The sequence below is a fragment of the Tribolium castaneum genome, chromosome 9, assembly GCF_031307605.1.
Source record: "Tribolium castaneum strain GA2 chromosome 9, icTriCast1.1, whole genome shotgun sequence".
In the NCBI taxonomy this organism is placed as follows: domain Eukaryota; kingdom Metazoa; phylum Arthropoda; class Insecta; order Coleoptera; family Tenebrionidae; genus Tribolium; species Tribolium castaneum.
Genome location: NC_087402.1, coordinates 6,372,732 through 6,392,966, shown reverse-complemented (window position 1 = coordinate 6,392,966; position 20,235 = coordinate 6,372,732). Strand labels below are relative to the sequence as shown.

The 20,235-nt window shown below is 36.6% G+C and overlaps 5 protein-coding genes across 12 annotated transcripts in view; 4 read left to right on the top strand and 1 right to left on the bottom strand.

Moving 5' to 3' along the window:
• Positions 1–20,235, bottom strand: part of LOC664485 (uncharacterized protein) — an 86,743-nt gene that overhangs the window by 17,375 nt on the left and 49,133 nt on the right. Inside the window, exons 1-2 of one of the 8 annotated variants that reach the window (XM_015979018.2) lie at positions 4,262–4,426; positions 1,075–1,279 (exon numbers count right to left, since the gene is read on the bottom strand). The exons of the other annotated variants lie outside the window; for them this stretch is intronic. Coding sequence (XP_015834504.1) covers positions 1,075–1,143 — 69 coding nt within the window. The 5' untranslated portion in view covers positions 1,144–1,279; positions 4,262–4,426. Of the gene's footprint in view, positions 1–1,074; positions 1,280–4,261; positions 4,427–20,235 lie in introns of those variants that run through there. 8 annotated transcript variants of the gene reach the window in all.
• On the top strand, positions 78–8,973 carry LOC664483 (cytochrome P450 6A1). The gene is made up of 4 exons (XM_008194044.3): positions 78–238; positions 7,196–8,334; positions 8,384–8,635; positions 8,680–8,973. The coding sequence occupies exons 2-4, from the start codon at positions 7,212–7,214 to the stop codon at positions 8,844–8,846; spliced, it is 1,542 nt and encodes a 513-aa protein (XP_008192266.1). The 5' UTR covers positions 78–238; positions 7,196–7,211; the 3' UTR covers positions 8,847–8,973.
• LOC107397747 (probable cytochrome P450 6a20) lies at positions 9,234–11,081 on the top strand. The gene is made up of 3 exons (XM_015979024.1): positions 9,234–10,456; positions 10,509–10,760; positions 10,813–11,081. Exons 1-3 carry the CDS (start codon positions 9,313–9,315, stop codon positions 10,977–10,979), a joined length of 1,563 nt encoding a protein of 520 aa, XP_015834510.1. The 5' UTR covers positions 9,234–9,312; the 3' UTR covers positions 10,980–11,081.
• On the top strand, positions 13,481–15,309 carry LOC107397748 (probable cytochrome P450 6a20). The gene is made up of 3 exons (XM_015979025.2): positions 13,481–14,684; positions 14,737–14,988; positions 15,041–15,309. The coding sequence occupies exons 1-3, from the start codon at positions 13,541–13,543 to the stop codon at positions 15,205–15,207; spliced, it is 1,563 nt and encodes a 520-aa protein (XP_015834511.1). The 5' UTR covers positions 13,481–13,540; the 3' UTR covers positions 15,208–15,309.
• LOC664473 (cytochrome P450 6BQ6) lies at positions 15,660–19,958 on the top strand. Its single transcript, XM_970476.5, has 6 exons — positions 15,660–16,855; positions 16,901–17,152; positions 17,197–17,357; positions 18,059–19,298; positions 19,351–19,602; positions 19,657–19,958. The coding sequence occupies exons 1-6, from the start codon at positions 15,715–15,717 to the stop codon at positions 19,821–19,823; spliced, it is 3,213 nt and encodes a 1,070-aa protein (XP_975569.2). The 5' UTR covers positions 15,660–15,714; the 3' UTR covers positions 19,824–19,958.

Here is a 20,235-nt window from a genome sequence, read left to right as displayed (position 1 = left end):
AGTGGGATGAATACAGCCTTGGACCACTGAAAAAGCATCAGGGTCAAACCTCCCACGCACAAAAAGTCAATTGGGATGCTGCTCGCGCTGGTATTACTACTATAGTTGAATTAATATGAGGTTGCAGTGCGCACAAGGCGCGGTCTTTTAATTTAATTGTGCAACTCGGCAGGGGATAAGGATACATTTGTTTTCAAAGTGATTATTGTTAAGTGATTTAGAAGGGGAGTTAAATAAGGTGAGCACGGAATAATGGAAAATCAAAGGAACTGCGTACTTAAAAGAACACATATTTTTCTCTCGACCCATTCTATAAATATTTATGTTTCAATTCCCGATTTAAATACAGTGCCACTAATTTGAGGCGCGCGGAAAACTACAATTTCCTCTCGTTAACAAAATTTCGTATTATTTCAGTGTTTCGATGCGTAGCCTAGGTGGCAAATACTAAAATATTGACATACTCGAGTAATGTTGTCAACAACTATTACCGGAATAAATTTTAATATCTGAATATCAAATGGAAATTGTAATGAACACGAAACGGTTTAATTATAATAATATTCCTGTGTCGGTGTTTATATCGCAGCGCCTTCCATTTATCAATTTCCGGGTTGTTTGAAATTATCATAATAGCTCCCACTGTCCAAAAATTGATAATACGAACTTGTGGAAAATTTCGGAAAATGTATGATCGGCCATTAAATACCCATAAATATGGCGTGCTTACAAGCCAAATTTGGCTTAACCCTTGCTGCAAGCCTCCACAATTCGGCCTTATTTCCACCTCATAATAAATGCGAATGTCGGTTAGTTAGTTAATCCTCAAGGGCCAAGTCAAAGCGGAATTAAACGTCGTCACTGAAAAGCTCACGAGACGAAAGTCGGAAAAGTCTAAAAGCGAACGGGCGATTTTTTAAAAGTTATCATTGCCTCGCCTTAGGGAGTCCAATTATTCAGGCTTAAAATGAATAGTTGTAAAGTTGTAAACTCGTACAGCAACATTTAAAAAAGTCGGGATAAAAAACGACGTCCTATATTTTTATCGTTGGGGATTTTCGCTTTTTTATTTACCTTCCGTAGCATGTCCTCGAGCGAGTCCATGTCGGAGCTCCCGTTGTTGTTGTTGCTCGGCTGGACCATGAGGCAGAGCCCTGTTGACGATGCTACCGCCGCAGTCGCCACTATTGAGCCTTTATTCGAGATTCGATTCACGTTTTCCTGTCTTCACTGTTTCATCTTAACGCTCAGACGACGACTCCTCCTTCGTGCTAATTATCTGATCGGGTTCACATTAAACATGCGGTTAGATTGCGATAACGAGCTGGGAAAGTGCGTTAGAAACGCACTGTTACGCCCAAATCAATTGGAGGAGCTTGCCGATAATCGACAGATTAAGAAAATTGACGCCCGAATGGTATTGCGAATAATAGTTTCCAAACGGTTAAAAGTACCTCGACTGTTGACTTAACAATTTCATTACTTTGCCCCTTGCAAAGAATGATTTATAAACGCGGATATTACATTTATTGGCTCACTCGACGATTCAGATGGTCAAGAAAATATGTCAGCAAGAATGATTGATTTGACGTACAACACAATCTATCAGCCTAAACTTTTCTTTACAACTAAATGGCCGTCATTCTTGCCAATCTGATAATTGTAAGCTGCGATTAACAAAGGTAAAGAGTGCTGTTTCCTAAAACCCATAAAGTCAGGATGGTCAGGTTTAAAATTTTTAATTAAAAAGGAGAATAAATGGTAATGTATTGCACAGTTGGTTTGCAATTCGCAACTGGCCAGTCCGTGTATTCCGCCCCCATTTAAATCCGATGGGAGTGTTTGGAAAAACGTGAATGATTGGCTAACGAAATTGGTTTCTATAATTGTGTTTTCGTTTGTGGATTGAGTGGGAACCGGCATTTCGCTAATTTATGAACACTCTCATTAATGCAGGACCATGTCGGCGTATATTAGAAACAAGGGCCCATGTATGCTCTATTTCGGCGATGTAAAAGGGGTAGAAATATCCCCATTAGGTTCGGCATGTAACAGGCGATGACAGAAAGTGGGTCGGACTAATCAATATTTACCCGAACTGGAGTGAATACGCTCGCTCCGAGACTACTTATTTAAAGAATAATGCAACACTTTCGCTCCTGCAGGATTTGATTCCGCCTCGTTCCGCAGCCACTTTGACCAAATGGTAAATGGCTCAAGACATTATTTGACGGGATATAAAAGTGATTTTTAGAAAGTGTAAAAACACCATTCGAGGGTCGTTATCAGCTAAAGATTTGTTTAATTTGGAAAACTCCCTCGCCACTGTACAAAAGAACCCCGACGAAAAAAGAAGGGATAAAACGTCTTTGAGATTCCCCGTCCGCAAGTGAGTTAAGTAAACATCATTAATAAAAGCAATTTACTGCGTGTCGTTTCCGTCAGATTCCTTTAAAATTGGCAAGAACAGAAGAACGAGGGACTTGCCTGTGGAACTTTTCACACGAAAACTTTTAAATTCAATATTCATGATCCTGAAAAACTGAAAGAAAGAGTTGTGATTTATTTGCGGAATCCGGGTAGGGTTCTTGCATTTAATTAAGACTTGCTCAAAGACAATAAAACCCAGCCATTTGCAAACATTCAATTTGAGAAGTTTTCCTTTCCGAAAAAACATTTATTAAAAAATTTCATATACAATTATTCTTTTCACATTTTAATGATGCCTTCCGGTCTCGAACACGGCCACGCTAGCAACCGTATCCGGGAGAAAGAACGCTCAAAACCCCCCACAAAATTTATAAAAATGTGTACCAATTAGGGGAATTTTTCAAGCGAATTTAGACTCCAGACGTCAAACAAACAGACTTTAATTAACTCTCTAGGAACATAGAGAAATATTTTTGCGGTATACACTGTATCTCATCAGTCATAACTGTCTGACAAAAAACTAGACAGTCCAACTAAAAACACGAAAAGTCTCTTGGCATTTCGGGAAAAGTTGCGAGAACTCGCTCATTTCAAAGAGATAAGTTTTATAGACATATCAAATGAGCATAAAGGACGTTCTAATATCAGGACTCTTGACAAAGCTGAAGTCAGAACTAAAGCCAAGACGAAGTTTTGTGTCGCGTGGCTAAAACGTGCCTCTAATTTCTTGCTGCGATGTCCAGAGACTCCCACAAAGCTCACGAATGCCTTTGAAATGCTTTGGTGAGACTGACAAAAGCCCTGTAACGTTTCCATTTGGATTTTGTGTGGTTTTCTCAGGCAAAAAATACAAATTTTCCCTTGTCTTGTTTGTGTTAAAAGATTTTATAAATGCTGTCCTGGAAAATCAATGCTGTAAAGTTAGTCCAGGATATTTCCAATTTATTGTTCGATATCAAGGATTCTCCTTTAGCACAGACACATTCTAGATGATTACTGTATTTGATCCAAGTAATATCATTGATGAGATCAAGTTTAAATTTTATAGACTTCTCAAAACTATAAAACATTTTATTATCCTGTCGGTTCTTCCATTCTCGTGAATAGAAGGAACTATTTCTATAAAAAAACCCGAATCGAATTTCAAGCGTCCGAACGACCACACGAGACCAAAATTAAAATTGTATTTTCTGTAAAAAGTCAATTAATGTTGTGCTAGCATTGTGCTTTGTTTTAATTCAACAGGTACTCGCTGAATAATTAAATAAACCTATTGAATATTGCGTTAAAAAACGAGGTCCATTATAAAGCTCACATCAATTTATTCACATTTAGCCGGAGGTAAATTGATTTTAAATTAATATTAAAAACGTGTTCCCATTCACTCATATTTGGTTCCTGAAACTGGAATTGCTGTCAATAAAACTAAATATGCAGAGTATCTAGAATAGCAGTAACTCAAGAAATTTCAAGTAGTTAGTAAAGTTTTAATTAAATTAAAATAATTATTCAAGTTTGAAACAACACTCTAATCCTCTGCTGACACACAGCAAGAAATTATTCCAAGACATAAAATTTTTTATACCTCATCCACCAAAAAAAATACAAATATTTATCTTCGGAGTCATTAAAGACGATCATCGCTGCATCGTCCCGGAATATATTATGTAAATTAAATCAGGAAGTAGTGGAGGCTCATAAACAAGTCGTCGAGCAGAAGCTGACGGTTTATTAATTAATTAGTTCAGAAACACCTCTGAGATCACAAAGTGAAAATAAAAAATTGATGGATGAGATACAAACAATTTCAGCGCAATTATCCACCAATTACCATCTCTCATACAGACAAGACCACAAGAATATAAAGCATTTCATGATTGGACAACGCACACCAAAAATCACATCAAACCACTTTTTTCTCGAGGAAAGCACACGGCGAAAGCAGAAGTGAAAGGAAAAAGCGCAAGCGTTCGTAGACAGCGAAAGCTCGAAGCTTACTGCTGAAATTTGAAAGCACTGCTGCTGAAACCCGTGAAAATGGCATGCGCGTTCCTCAAATCTAATCTATAACATCATATGCACACACAATTTCGATGTACAGATGGACAGGTGACAGGGCGATTTGTCGTATTAAAATCGGGCACTTTGGCGCGCAAAAGAGCCCGATTTTTCTTCGAAAAAGCGGTGCTTTATTGGCCAATCCGTCCCTGTTTTATTTGTAAATGTTTCCGCGCCACGCAACTCTACGTGTGGCAGCCAATCACTACACCACGTGATTTATGTCATCCTTTGAAAACTTCTTTTCCTCGACGGCCTCTCTTATTTCGTGTCATTTTTCACGAATGATTACGTCATGTACCGAAACACGTGGAGTGGGAGGTATTAATTATTTCCTATCGGGTTTAATAATCTCCAAGAGCGGGCTTTTTTCCTACCTGTTGTATGACGGTAATTTAAGTTCGTCTTTGTGTCCGACTTTTGTTTCCCAAAGCCAAAGCTCGGCGTTTATTTGAAGAGGGCCGATATTAAAATTTAATTTGCCGATGCTAGGGGAAGATCAATTCGCAGATATTTCATTTTTAAGACGAACATAATTTATTTTTTAAGAAAAATTCAATTCGCTTTGATTATGTTGCCTTCACTTGCAGGCGAAAATTAGACAAGAAAAATTCACGGGAAAGTTATTTATCTGGGGCTTTTTCCGCGTTCTATTGTTTCCTGGGTTCAAGAGCCTTAACCCGTATACAAATAGGGTTCTTACCATGTTGGCAATCTCCAAAGTAGCTGAGCATTTTGTGAAGGGCTTTACTCTTAATCCAAAAAAGTACTTGAAGGATAACTCTCGAAAAATGTTAGGGATTCGTTCACGAATCACTCCGACAATTTTTCAGCCTAAACCTTGCATACGCAAAATTAACTTTGAGAGCAGTTCATTTGTTGAAACAGTGAAAGTTGGGGGAAAAATAGGTCAAAAGTTGACCGGGTGCCTCTTTAACAGTAACACGTCAAAGCGATCCATTAGAGCTTTTAACAGTGCGGTAAGTTTGACCGCATCAGAGAATGCTTTAAGCGGAAATAGAGGAAATCAACTCATGTTTCCGTCAGTGTATTTATTTCCCAAGGAGTTGGACAGCTAACGAATTCCCTTAAAACCTACAGGATACCTAATTATGCCAAAACTCCCCGAACTTCGAGTGATATTTCATGGTTGTGTTCGGAAGGAAGTGCTTAAAGTCAATTAATAGCTACGCAAAAGTATTCGAGGTATTGATTTTACTGCTGCGAAATACCGGCTATCCCAGAAAGGCCAAAGTGATTTTTACGCAACAATAATGTTTTCCTCTAAAAAATATTTAAATCGTTTGTTCCTATCTTAAGCTTTAGGATTGTCCTTATCATGTGTGGACCATTCGCAGGACATTTTCCCACCGAAGATTGTTGTTAGGACACGTGTATAAAGTGTAGCTTAAAAAATGTAGAAAAGTCGTTACGGGCGATCGTGATTTCTCAAGATTGTTTGGTGGCGTTATATCTTCAGCGGAGTTAATTATGATGAAGAGAAGCCACCCAGGCTGTTCCCCTAAAATTGATCTCACGTAATGGGGAGATCTTTTCAATTAGAGCCCGGGCCCACGAAATGGCCTTCGCGAACTGCACTTTCTTTCTTATTTTTTTCCATTTCGCTTTTGTCCGTTGCATTTACGTTCTATACATTGTTTGCTTTAATGCGTTTCTAGATTAAATACGATGATATATTAAGAACATCTGGAAAATTTCCTCGCGCCAAACGGCCCATCAATAACGTCGAATACTCGGGCGCGTCCGATGGTCCATTGTTGGAAATTTCAGCGTGGCACGTCGTCGAAAAGCAGAAGCGACTTTAAAACTGACACAATAGGAAATCAGGACGGACAGTGTGCTGCGTATTTCGAAAATAAACAGAATTATCCCTCGGTCGGGTGAAAAGCGAACGAAAACAGTTTGCCGAAGCTGAAAGAAGACACATTTTCAGCCTGAAATGTCACGTAGACTGCGTAAGTTATAAGATTACGGTTTCGCGTGTTTGGAGCAGATTTCATTGGCCACGTTTCCTATCAGATTGTATTAATTCTATTTAATTTAGGCCCAGTGCCCGGATCTAAACACTATAACCTTCGTCGCTGATAACTGCAGACTTATACCGAGCGCATTCAGCTAATGACTTTTCCTTGTACAACAATCGACGGAAAACTCCCCACCTGGAGTACCTCCACGTCTCCACTCACTTAAAATTACCTACAATACAAATTCATAAACAAAACAAAGAGTTCATTACTTTCGATAAACTGGGGAAAACTTCGTTGAGTACTTTGTGTACATAAAAGTTATTTTCTCGAAGAAAATCCCTTAATCTCTTTATGGTTTCTTAATATTACTTCGAGCGCTCAAGGACCCTCCAAGGGAGGAACTTTACCGGTCGCATGTGGATTCCGATGAGTGGCTACACGAAAAAGGAAATCTGCATTATTAACAATGATAACGACTCACTAAAATACGAAATTTTGACTTTTTACGACCCGCATTTTCCATTTCTAATTCTCAAACTTTAAACCTGAAATTGAAAACACCAAGCATCCTTCACTCACGAAACATTATCGCAAACTAGCAATCAAATTATTAAACATTGTTTATCAAAAATACATGACAATTTGCCAAAGTCACGATGAATTTGTGCAAATATCAACAATTTTGCGTCTCACGTAAAAATCACTGTAAACATTTTTAGATTTGGCCCAAAAACCATGAATTACACATTCCTGGCATTATTCGTAACTTTTCTCCTTGGGGTAATAAGTTACTTAAAATGGAAACTTCGCTATTGGGACAAGAAGGGTTTACCTACCATCCCCCCAAAACTACCATTTGGCAATCTGACTGATGTTATTTTCGGGCGCAAATCATTCGGCGAGCAATTTGTCGAATTTTACCAAATACTTAAAGCCAAAGGGTATCGTCATGGTGGTATTTATTTCGGAGCATCACCCCTTTACGTACCCACAGACCCCGAAATAGTCAAACATATTATGTTGGTCGATTTTGCGCATTTTTCAAGTCATGGTGGTTATGTTGATGAGGAGAGTGACCCTCTCAGTGGGCATTTATTCAACCTGGATGATATAAAATGGAGAAATTTGAGGGTTAAACTAACCCCGACTTTCACCTCCGGGAAGATGAAAATGATGTTTCAAACTTTGGCAGAAGTTAGCTACAATTTAAAGAACGTATTGGATGAATCAGTGATTAATAAAACCCCAGTGGATGCTAGAGACGTGTTAAGTCGATTTGGGGTTGATGTTATCAGTTCCGTAGCGTTTGGACTCGAATGTGATAGTCTAAAAGACCCAAATGTGTCTTTTAGAAAGTATGGGAAAAAAGCAGTTGATTTCGATATTTGGGTCAGAATAAAACTTTTCATGCAAGTGTTATTGCCCCACTGTGTGTTACGAGCAATTGGTCACAAATTCACAAAAACAGAAGTCGAAGAATTTTTCATGAAGAGTATCCGCGACGTGGTTGAATATCGAGAAAAAAACAACATTTTTCGAAAAGACTTTATGCACTTACTTATCCAGTTGAAAAATCTGGGGACTGTGACCGATGATGGTCAGATACTGGACGAAACTAGTGGAAGTAAAGAAGTTGGTTTGACAATGAATCAAGTGGCGGCACAAGCTTTTGTGTTTTTTATGGCTGGGTATGAAACATCGTCAAGTACAATTACATTTGCTTTGTACGAATTAGCTATGAATCCTCCACTTCAAGACAAACTGAGAGACGAAATTAACACAATTTTGGCTAAGCACGACAACAAACTAACTTACGCCGCTATGATGGAAATGACGTACATGGAGAAAGTCATACAAGGTAAAATTGTGATTATTAGAATTACAAATTAATTGTTGGATAATTTCAGAAACTCTGCGAAAATATCCACCTCTTCCAATTATAATGCGTTTGTGTACAAAAGATTATGTAGTGCCGGGTACCGACATCGAAATAAAAAAAGGTGTAGGTGTGATGATTCCAGTGTTGGGTTTACAAACCGATCCGGAGTATTTCCCGGACCCCGACGTTTTCGATCCGGATCGATTTTCAGAAGAGAAGAAAAAAGAAAGACCTGGTTTTACTTGGCTTCCTTTTGGGGATGGACCCCGAATTTGCATTGGTATGATTTTTGATTTTGAACTACACGTATTAATACTTTTTCAGGAATGAGGTTTGGTATGTTGCAAAGTAAAGTCGCTTTAACTACCTTCATCAGGAATTACCGTGTCAAGTTAAATGAGAAGACCAAAATTCCCTTAAAAATAGACAAGGGCTCGTTCACTACAAGAGCAGAAGGAGGCGTTTGGCTAAATCTTGAAAAACTTAATTAAATATTTGTATCAATTTTATACGTGAATGTAGTAATTAACCAGAAATAATTTATTTTGAATAATTTAAGAATACCTGTATGCGATTCTTTGTAATTTTTTCTTATAATATAAATAATAATAACTTTAATTGGCGTTTTATTAATTTTCAAAACATTCTAAAAATTTTAATAAAAAAAGTAGAAACGACACCAAAATATTTTCGCACGTGTAAAAATCGACCTCGCGAACTCGACAAATAAACAATGATTGTCCCACAGACAATTACACTAATTTTGTTGATAGCCTCAAGTACACCAACTGACTAGTCATTTCAGCACAATTTTGCTGCGACATGATTACAGTTTTGGTAATGACAATCATAATCTGACTTGATTTATAACGACACAATCCCCTTCACTATCAGATACGAAACGAATCTCACTGACTAAATACCAACAAAGTCAATTAAAATTTCGCGAGTGAAAAAATGCTTCTCGTAAATGGCAGTTTAACATACGACCTAGTGGCCATTTTAGTGACTGTCCTAGCCGGACTAGTGGTTTACTACAAATGGGCCTTTACGTATTGGAAAAAGCGCGGGCTTGAGTACTTAGAACCTTCAATTCCCTTCGGCAACTGTGCTAGTTTATTTAAAGCAAAATATAATTTTGGTGAGCAATTCGCCGAATTCTACAAACAGTTCAGAGAGAAGAATCTCAGACATGGTGGCGTGTTTATGTTTGCACGTCCTTTTTACATCCCTGTGGATCCTGCGATTATGAAGGACATCATGCAAAAAGACTTTCAACATTTCGTCGATCGTGGTTTCTACGTAAATGAAGAAATTGATCCTTTAAGTGGGCATCTGTTTTCTTTGGAAGGCAACAAATGGAAAAATCTTCGAGCAAAACTGACGGCCACATTCACTTCAGGTAAAATGAAGATGATGTTTGAGACAATGTCAAGATGTGCGGAAGAACTTGACAATTACGTGAACGAAGCTTCCAAACGGAAAGAAACCATAGACATTAAAGAAACTCTAGCACGGTTCACTACAGATATTATTAGTTCTTGTGCTTTTGGACTTGAAAGTAACTGTCTTAAAAACCCAGATACGAAATTCAGGTACTACGGAAAACGTACTTTCCAAAATACAACTTGGGAGAACTTAAAAAATCTAATTCAATTTATGACGCCTATGTATCTCCTCAATTTGGTAAAATTCAAAACCACAAAACAAGATGTGGAAGACTACATGTTGAATTTGGTGAAGAAAACTGTTGATTATAGAGAAAAGAACAACGTTTACCGAAAAGATTTCCTCCACTTGTTACTGCAATTGAAAAATAAAGGAAAAATAACCGATGATGAAACATTCCTTGACAACAACAACAAAAGTAAAGAAGTTGCATTGACAATCAATGAATTGGCGGCACAAGTTTTTGTCTTTTTCGCCGCTGGTTATGAAACTTCATCCACGGCAATGACCTTCACTTTGTACGAACTGTGTCTCAATCAAAAAATCCAAGACAAAATGCGTGAGGAAATCAAGACAGTGTTAGCAAAACACAATAACAAAATATCATACGAGGCTTTAATGGAAATGACATACATGGAACAAGCCCTCAATGGTAATTACAATTTATTAAAATAATTGCAGTCCTGTAAAATCTCAATTTTCAGAAACGTTGAGAAAATATCCACCGGTACCATTCCTGAATCGAAAATGTACCAAAGCTTATGACGTCGCTGGCACAAACCTGCACCTCGACGAAGGTACAATGGTTGTGCTTCCAATTTTGGGGCTCCAACATGATCCGGAATACTACCCTGACCCATCAAAATATGACCCTGATCGCTTTTCGGAAGAAAATAAAAACAGTCGGCCACCGTTCACATGGATGCCTTTTGGTGAAGGCCCAAGAATTTGTATTGGTAAGACTATTTAACAAACTGGTACATGTTTGCTACACTTTTGGTTTTACAGGTTTACGATTTGGAATGCTACAAGCAAAAGTGGGTTTAGCCACTTTGTTAGAAAATTACAAAGTGACTTTGAGTCAAAAGACGAAGACTCCACTAGAAATGGACTGCAAAACTTTCATCACGACCACTAAAGAGGGAATTTGGCTGGATTTCACACGATTGAATTGAATCTTGGCCAAATATTTTGTGATTGTATTAAATTAATACTGATATTGGATTTGACTACTGTTGGTGTATTATTAATATAGTATTAAAGTACTGCATGATCTACTCTTGCTTTTAAATTAAAACCACAACCTTGCAAAAAGTAAAATCAAATTTTAACCACAAAAATTCTAAATTGTAAACGTTTTCAATCGTTTGAACTTTATTATAGAGTATTTAGTTCATATAAATACTCTAAAATAAATAAATACTTTTATATAAATATAAATATTGGTTCGACGTTGACGAATTAAATTAGATAATGTACTATACTAAATTTAAAAATAAACATGATAAAAATACTTATATTATGCACCTAATAAGTCGTGTAAATTTTCCGTTTGAGTACACGATGCACTCGAAATGTTCTGGTAATTAGGTTCGTCTGATCACAAGACTTCTTATAACCCTGACTTACCATATCAAAAACTGCATAAGTTCAGATCAAAATACGTCTTAAGCAATAAAGTTTCGATTAGTTTTTGCAAAATCGAATTGTTCTAGTTCACAATTAGCCTCAAACATGAATACACTTCTTTATAATTTCGTCTGAAAAATTTTCACCACTTCATGAACCATGGAAATTATTTTGATTCGGAAAATGACCCTTTAACTGGCCATTTATTCAATTTAGAAGATAATAAATGAAAAAATTTGCGTGTGAAACTAACTCCGACTTTTATTTTGGGAAAAATCAAAATGATGTTTCAAACCTTGGCCGATTGTGCCTCTGGTCCTAACACCATCATGGATGAAGCAGCAAAAAATCAAACATCGTTGGATATCAAAGACATTTTAGCTCGATTCACCACCGATGTGATCGGTTCAGTTGCATTTGGCCTCGAATGCAATAGTCTTAAAGACCCAGACGTCGAGTTCCGAAAATTCGGAAAACGGATATTTCAAATCGATGTCCTGGACCGAATAAAAATCCTTCTACAACTGATTTTTCCCCGAAATGTTTTACAAACAATGAAGATGAAAACAACCAAATCGGAAGTGAAAGCATTTTTCATGAAAGCGATTCGCGACACAGTGAACTACCGCGAAAAAAACAACATTTACAGGAAGGACTTTATGCATTTACTTATCCAGCTCACGAATCGTGGAGTTGTGACAGACGATGGTAACATAACGAGCGACCAGAGCAAAACTGATAAAGCTTTATCGTTGAATGAACTCGCTGCCCAAGTGTTTGTATTTTTTATCGACCGATTTGAAACGTCATTAACCACCATGATATGAAATCGCGAGTAATCCTCAAGTACAGGAAAAACTATGAGAAGAAATTGTAACAACTTTGTCGAAATACAACGGCGAATTGAGCTATAATGCAATTATGGAAATGACTTACATGGAAAAAGTCATATTTGGTAAATGAACTATCAGCTAGGTAAACTTGCGCAAATTTTGCGCAAATATCCACCTTTGCCACTACTAACACGTCAATGTACCAAAGACTACATTACACCAAATACAACAATTCGGTTAAAAAATGATTGGTATTGTGGCCCAAGCTCATTACGATCCTGAATACCATCCTGGTTCGAAGATTTAATCCTGAACGGTTTTCCGAAGAAAATAAGAAAAAACGTCCTAATTTTACGTAAATACTTTTTGGCGAAAGACAAATTTCTAGGACTACGATTCGAAATACTTCAAAGTAAAGTAGGTCTGACAACTCTTCTTCGAAATTTAAAATTGCTCTAAACAAAAAAAAATAAAGTACCGTTAGAAATGGATAAAAAAGCTTTCGTTTCATCGGCTGAGGGTGGTGTCTGGATAGACGTCGAAAAATTAGAATGAATCACTTTTATTTAAAAGTTTATTTTTGTTATCAAATAAACAACTTATCATTACATGTTTGTAATGGTCTCGAGTGAACCTATCCACTTGTTCATCATGATCAGCAAAAAAAACCGAAAGTTGTTTACAATTCAGCGTTTATTTTCCGTTGCCACGAGCAACATAACAATAATTTTACAACAAATACACATCGTTTGGTTAAATCTTGAAAAACTTAATTGAATATTTGTACATCTATGTGAATATAGTGATTAATTGATGTAAATTAACGCGCCATAAATAAATTATTATTAATAATTTAGGAATACAGGCAGCGATTCTTTGTAATTTTTCCTTATAATATAAACAATAATAAATTTAGTTGGCTTTTCATTGGTTTTTAGAAATCGTTTCAGATTTTTAAAACTTTCTAAATATTTTTTAAAAAAAGTTGAAACTAGACCAAAATAATTTCGCACGTGTAAAAATCTACCTAGCGAACTCAGCAAATAAACAATGATTATCTCATAGGCAATTAAACTAATTTTGTTGATACTCTCAAGTACACCAGCTGACTAGTCATTTCACCACAATTCTGCTGCGGCAGGATTACAATTTTAATAATGACAATCATTATCTGAGTTGATTTATAACGACCCAATCCTCGTAACTATCAGATACGATACGAACCTCACTGACTAAATACCAACAAAGTCAATTAAAGTATCGCGAGTGAAAAAATGCTTCTCGTAAATGGCAGTTTAACGTACGACCTAGTGGCCATTTTAGCGACTGTCCTTGCCGGACTTGTGGTTTACTACAAATGGGCCTTTACGTATTGGAAAAGGCGCGGTCTTGAGTACTTAGAACCTTCAATTCCCTTCGGCAACTGTGCTAGTTTATTGAAACTAAAATATAGTTTCGGTGAGCAATTCGCCGAGTTCTACAAACAGTTCCGGGAGAAAAATCTTAGACATGGTGGCGTTTTTATGTTTGCACGTCCTTTTTACATCCCTGTGGATCCTGCGATTATGAAGGACATCATGCAAAAAGACTTTCAACATTTCGTCGATCGCGGTTTCTACGTAAATGAAGAACATGATCCCTTAAGTGGTCATCTCTTTTCTTTGGAAGGCAACAAATGGAAAAATCTTCGAGCAAAACTGACGGCCACGTTCACTTCAGGTAAAATGAAGATGATGTTTGAAACGATGTCAAAATGTGCCGAAGAACTTGACAATTACGTGAACGAAGCCGCAAAACGGGAAGAAACTATAGACATCAAAGAAACTCTAGCACGGTTCACTACAGATATCATTAGTTCTTGTGCTTTTGGACTTGAAAGTAACTGTCTTAAAAACCCAGATACGCAATTCAGGTACTATGGAAAACGTACTTTCCAAAATACAACTTGGGAGAACTTCAAAGATGTTATTCAATTCATAACGCCGACATATCTCCTCGATTTGGTGAAATTCAAAATCACCAAACCAGACGTGGAAGACTACATGTTGAATTTGGTGAAGAAAACTGTTGATTACAGAGAAAAGAACAACGTTTACCGCAAAGACTTCCTCCACTTGTTGCTGCAATTAAAAAATAAAGGAAAAATAACCGATGATGAAACATTCCTTGACCACAACAACAAAAGTAAAGAAGTTGCATTGACAATCAATGAATTGGCGGCACAAGTTTTTGTCTTTTTCGCCGCTGGTTATGAAACTTCATCAACAGCAATGACCTTCACTTTGTACGAACTGTGTCTCAATCAAAAAATCCAAGACAAATTGCGTGAGGAAATTAAGACAGTGTTAGCAAAACACAATAATAAAATATCATACGAGGCTATAATGGAAATGACATACATGGATCAAGCCCTCAATGGTAATTACATTTTATTAAAATAATTACAGTCCTGTAATATCACAATTTACAGAAACTTTGAGAAAATATCCACCGGTACCAGTCTTGAATCGAAAATGTACCAAAGCTTATGACGTCGCTGGCACAAACCTGCACCTTGACGAAGGTACCATGGTTGTGCTTCCAATTTTGGGGCTCCAACATGATCCTGAATACTACCCTGACCCATCAAAATATGACCCTGATCGCTTTTCGGAAGAAAATAAAAACAGTCGGCCACCGTTCACATGGATGCCTTTTGGTGAAGGCCCAAGAATTTGTATTGGTAGGACTATTTAACAAACTGGTACATGTTTGCTACGTTTTTGGTTTTACAGGTTTACGATTTGGAATGTTACAAGCCAAAGTGGGTTTAGCCACTTTGCTAGGAAATTACAAAGTCACTTTGAGTCAAAAGACGCAAACTCCACTAGAAATGGACTGCAAAGCATTCATTACGACCACCAAAGAAGGAATTTGGCTGGATTTTACACGTTTGAATTAAATCTTGACCAGATATTTTGTTATTGTATTAAATTAATACTGATATTGGTTTTGACTACTGTTGGTGTATTATTAACGTTGTATTAAAGTGCTGCATAATCTACTCTTGTTTTTAAATTAAAAGCAAAATCACATTTTAACCACAAAATTTTAAACGTTTTCATTCGCTTAAACTTTATTATAGAGCATTTATTTCATTCGATTAGGTGAGGCTTGGTTCGACGTTGACAAATTAAATTAGATAATGTACTATAGTAAATGTAAAAATAAACCCGATAAAAATACTTATATCGTGTACTTAATAAGTTGTGTAAATTTTCCGTTTGAGTACACGATGCACTCGAAATGTTCTGGTAATTAAGTTCGTCTGATCACAACAAGATTTCCTATAACCCTGACTTACCACATCAAAAATTGCATAAGTTCAGATCAAAATATGTCTTAAGCAATATATTTTCGATTAGTTTTTGCAAAATCGAATTGTTCTAGTACACAATTAGCCTCAAACATGAATACACTTCTTCATAATTTCGTCTACGACTTCGTTGCCCTTTTTGCAACAGTTTTAATCGGTGTTCTACTTTACTACAAATGGAAATTTACGTATTGGGCCAAAGTTGGTTTACCTACTCTCGCACCTACATTTCCTTTTGGGGACGCGAAAGAAGTAATGCTCGGACGTTTAACTTTCGGTGAGCAATTTCTAGAATTCTATAAAAAATTCAGAGCAAATGGATTTAAACACGGTGGTGTGTATTTCTGTCTACAACAATTTTATGTCCCTGTTGACCCAGAAATTATAAAACACATCATGCAGAAAGATTTTCACCACTTCATGAACCATGGAAATTACTTTGATTCGGAAAATGACCCTTTAAGTGGCCATTTATTCAATTTAGAAGACAATAAATGGAAAAATATGCGAGTGAAACTAACTCCGACTTTTACTTCGGGAAAAATCAAAATGATGTTTCAAACCTTGGCTGATTGTGCCTCTGGTCTTAACACCATCATGGATGAAGCAGCAAAAAATCAAACATCGTTGGATATCAAAGACATTTTAGCTCGATTCACCACCGATGTGATCGGTTCAGTTGCATTTGGCCTCGAATGCAACAGCCTTAAAGACCCAGACGCCGAGTTCCGAAAATTCGGAAAACGGATATTTCAAATCGATGTCCTGGACCGAATAAAAATCCTTCTACAACTGATTTTTCCCCGAAATGTTTTACAAACCATGAAGATGAAAACAACCAAATCGGAAGTGGAAGAATTTTTCATGAAAGCAATTCGCGACACAGTGAACTACCGCGAAAAAAACAACGTTTATAGAAAGGACTTTATGCATTTACTTATCCAGCTCAAGAATCGAGGAGCTGTGACAGACGATGGTAACATAACGAGCGACCAGAGCAAAACTGATAAAGCTTTATCACTGAATGAACTCGCTGCCCAAGCGTTTGTATTTTTTATCGCCGGATTTGAAACGTCATCAACGACCATGACGTTCGCTTTGTATGAAATCGCGAGTAATCCTCAAGTACAAGAAAAACTAAGAGAAGAAATTGTCACAACTTTGTCGAAATACAACGGTGAATTGAACTATAATGCAATGATGGAAATGACTTACATGGAAAAAGTCATCTTTGGTAAATAAATTAACAGTTAGGTAGACTTCTTATGACAACTTTTAGAAACTTTGCGCAAATATCCACCTTTGCCACTACTAACCCGTCAATGTACCAAAGACTACCTTATACCAAATACAACAATTCGGTTAAAAAAAGGCGACATGGTTGGTATTGCGGCCCAAGCCCTACATTACGATCCTGAATACCATCCTGATCCTGAAAAATTTGACCCTGAACGATTTTCCGAAGAAAATAAGAGCAAACGTCCTGATTTTACGTGGATACCGTTTGGTGAAGGACCTCGACTTTGCATAGGTAATTAATTATTTTATTAAATGAAACACTAAGCAATTTTCTAGGACTACGATTCGGAATGCTTCAAAGTAAAGTAGGTCTGACAACTCTTCTCCGTAATTATAAAATTGCTCTGAACAAAAAAACCAAAGTACCGTTGGAAATGGATAAAAAAGCTTTCGTTTCATCGCCCGAGGGTGGTGTCTGGTTAGACGTCGAAAAATTAGAATGAATCACTTTTATTTAAAATTTTTATTTTTGTTATCAAATAAACAACTTATCATTACATGTTTGTAATAGTCTCGAGTGAACTTATCCACTTGTTCATCATGACGAGCAATAAAAACCGAAAGTTGTTTTCAATTCAGCGTTTATCTTCCGTTGCCACGAGCAACATAACAATAATTTTACAATAAATACACATGGTGCTCATGTGATATCACAATAACTCAAAACATACAATGGATCTCCTCTGCGCTTTTAAAGACCTACAAAATATCGTCAAGTCCGAAAACTAGGACGCCTCTAGAATATTGGAAAAAAGGAGATCCAGCAGTAGAAGGGGACATGTGGTTAAAAATGTTGAAAGACTTATCCGATGACTTTGTATTTAAACATTTAAACTACGAACTTACGAGAATATATTTATTACAATAAAGTTTTTTAGATTTTCAACAGAAAAATATTCTGTTCTCTAGTTATTTCGTTGTAATTTCTTCAATGGAATTACATATTTTATAATAATAAGTTTGTCCGAGTGATGGTCAAGGTTGCACTATCAATAACACGTAGTGTAAATAAACACGTACTTCGGATTTCTTCGGTTTTTTAATTTTTCTAAGTGAAAATAAAGTTGCCTAAGATAAGAAACGGAAACCCTATTCTAACATGTTGATCAGTAGATACCGTGTATATAAAAGCAGATAAGATTTTTTAATAACAGTCATCACTCGCAAATTCAAGGTGAATGAGTTAGCGGAGTGTTTTTTTTTGTGCAAAGTTATAAATATTTCTGCAACCAGAATGACTTTCATGACAGAATCCCTAATTTTTGATATCGTTACCATTATTTCAACAATTGTGGTACTGACCATCGCTTTTTGGAAATGGAAACTGTCTTATTGGGACCGTGTAGGACTACCAACTTTATCACCGATTCTATTTTTTGGCGATACAAAAGATGTACTATTGGGACGATTAACTTTTGGTGAACAGTTCCAAGAACTGTACAAAAAACTTAAAGCAAAGGGACTCAAACATGGAGGTGTTTACCTTGGAACTCGACCATTTTACCTTCCGACCGACCCTGAAATTATCAAGCATATCTGGCAAAAAGATTTCCAACATTTCGTTAACCATGGCAATTATTTCGACGAAGAGGCCGATCCATTAAGTGGACATTTGTTCAATTTAGAAGACGCGAAGTGGAAAAATATGAGAGTGAAACTAACACCGACTTTTACTTCGAGAAAAATGAAGATGATGTTCCAGACTTTGGCCGATTGTACGCACGGCCTTAAGGACATTATGGATGAAGGTGCATCAAGTGGTAGTCCTGTCGATATTAAGGAAATTCTAGGACGTTTCACAACTGATATTATTGGATCAGTGGCTTTCGGTCTTGAATGTAACAGTCTCAAAGACCCAAACACTTTATTCAGAATGTACGGAAAAAAGATTTTTGAACTAAGTACAGGACGCAGACTTCATCTCTTTCTGCAGTTCATCTTACCAGAGCGTGTTCTACATGCAATGAAATTCAAAGTAACACCATCTGATGTTGAGACGTTTTTCATGAAAGTTATTCGAGACACGGTCGGTTATAGAGAAAAAAATAACGTGTATAGAAAGGACTTCTTGCATATGCTGATACAACTGAAAAATCGTGGCACAGTGACAGATGATGAAAAAATAACGGAAGACAATGGTAAAACTGGAGAAAAAGCTTTGACAATGAATGAACTTGCAGCTCAGTCGTTTGTATTTTTCGCCGCTGGGTTTGAAACGTCTTCAACAACTGTGACTTTTGCTTTGTTAGAATTAGCGCTTAATCAAGACATTCAACAAAAACTCAGAGAAGAAATAAACACATGCCTTGCCAAATCTAACGGCGAATTAACTTACCAAGCTATTATGGAAATGACCTACATGGACAAGGTTTTGCAAGGTAATTTTTTGTCAAATGTCGCCCCTAACTTATCAAAATTCATTAATTTAAGAAACTCTAAGAAAGTATCCTCCTGTACCATTTCTAACCCGCCGTTGTACAAAAGACTACACTATTCCTGAGACTTCCATCAAACTCCGAAAAGGAGACCATGTTGGTATCTCCGTTGTAGGCATACAAAATGATCCTGAGTATTATCCTGATCCTGAAAAATTCGTCCCGGAACGATTCAATGAAGAAAATAAAAATTCGAGACATCCTTTCACGTGGATGCCTTTCGGTGAAGGACCAAGAATTTGTATTGGTAAGTCTAGTTAGTGTAATTACATAACTGGTTAATTTATAAAACAACTTCCAGGTTTACGCTTTGGTATGTTACAAAGTAAGGTCGGACTTGCCGCTCTTTTGAAAAATTACAAAATAACGTTAAATTCGAAGACGAAAATGCCCATAGAAATGGAGAAATCGTCTTTCATTACATCGGTAAACGGAGGTGTGTGGTTGAACGTTGAGAAGCTGAGTTAAAAAATTATTAATACCAAAGAAGAAATATACAATACATAGTTATTTAATTGTGTTCTTTTGACTATCTATTTTTATCCTAACAATCTGTACCTAAAGCTGATTTATCTGTAAAATAAAGAAAACAATGAAACTCAATTTTTGCGTTATCATTTTAATCTATCTAACAAATTAACGTTGGGTCAATAAACTTAAAATAATGTTACATAATTAAATTGTTAGTTAGATCATGGATTAAATCATAACAAACAATTGTGCTTTTCTGAAGTATTTTAACCGACAAAATATGTACGAGTACTTAACTAAAATTGAATCGACTGGGTTAACGGATTTTTACGGCAATTTTTTCCCATTACTAACCCGTCAAAGCACTAAACAGGAAAAAAATTCATTCCTTCCGAGGACAGACATAAGG

Coding starts and splice junctions, on each gene's coding strand:
- LOC664483 (XM_008194044.3), top strand. CDS start 7,212: ATGAATTACACATTCCTGGCATTATTCGTAACTTTTCTCCTTGGGGTA. Junction 8,335..8,383: donor CATGGAGAAAGTCATACAAG/GTAAAATTGTGA, acceptor GGATAATTTCAG/AAACTCTGCGAAAATATCCA. Junction 8,636..8,679: donor TGGACCCCGAATTTGCATTG/GTATGATTTTTG, acceptor ATACTTTTTCAG/GAATGAGGTTTGGTATGTTG.
- LOC107397747 (XM_015979024.1), top strand. CDS start 9,313: ATGCTTCTCGTAAATGGCAGTTTAACATACGACCTAGTGGCCATTTTA. Junction 10,457..10,508: donor CATGGAACAAGCCCTCAATG/GTAATTACAATT, acceptor CTCAATTTTCAG/AAACGTTGAGAAAATATCCA. Junction 10,761..10,812: donor AGGCCCAAGAATTTGTATTG/GTAAGACTATTT, acceptor TTGGTTTTACAG/GTTTACGATTTGGAATGCTA.
- LOC107397748 (XM_015979025.2), top strand. CDS start 13,541: ATGCTTCTCGTAAATGGCAGTTTAACGTACGACCTAGTGGCCATTTTA. Junction 14,685..14,736: donor CATGGATCAAGCCCTCAATG/GTAATTACATTT, acceptor CACAATTTACAG/AAACTTTGAGAAAATATCCA. Junction 14,989..15,040: donor AGGCCCAAGAATTTGTATTG/GTAGGACTATTT, acceptor TTGGTTTTACAG/GTTTACGATTTGGAATGTTA.
- LOC664473 (XM_970476.5), top strand. CDS start 15,715: ATGAATACACTTCTTCATAATTTCGTCTACGACTTCGTTGCCCTTTTT. Junction 17,153..17,196: donor AGGACCTCGACTTTGCATAG/GTAATTAATTAT, acceptor GCAATTTTCTAG/GACTACGATTCGGAATGCTT. Junction 19,603..19,656: donor AGGACCAAGAATTTGTATTG/GTAAGTCTAGTT, acceptor AACAACTTCCAG/GTTTACGCTTTGGTATGTTA.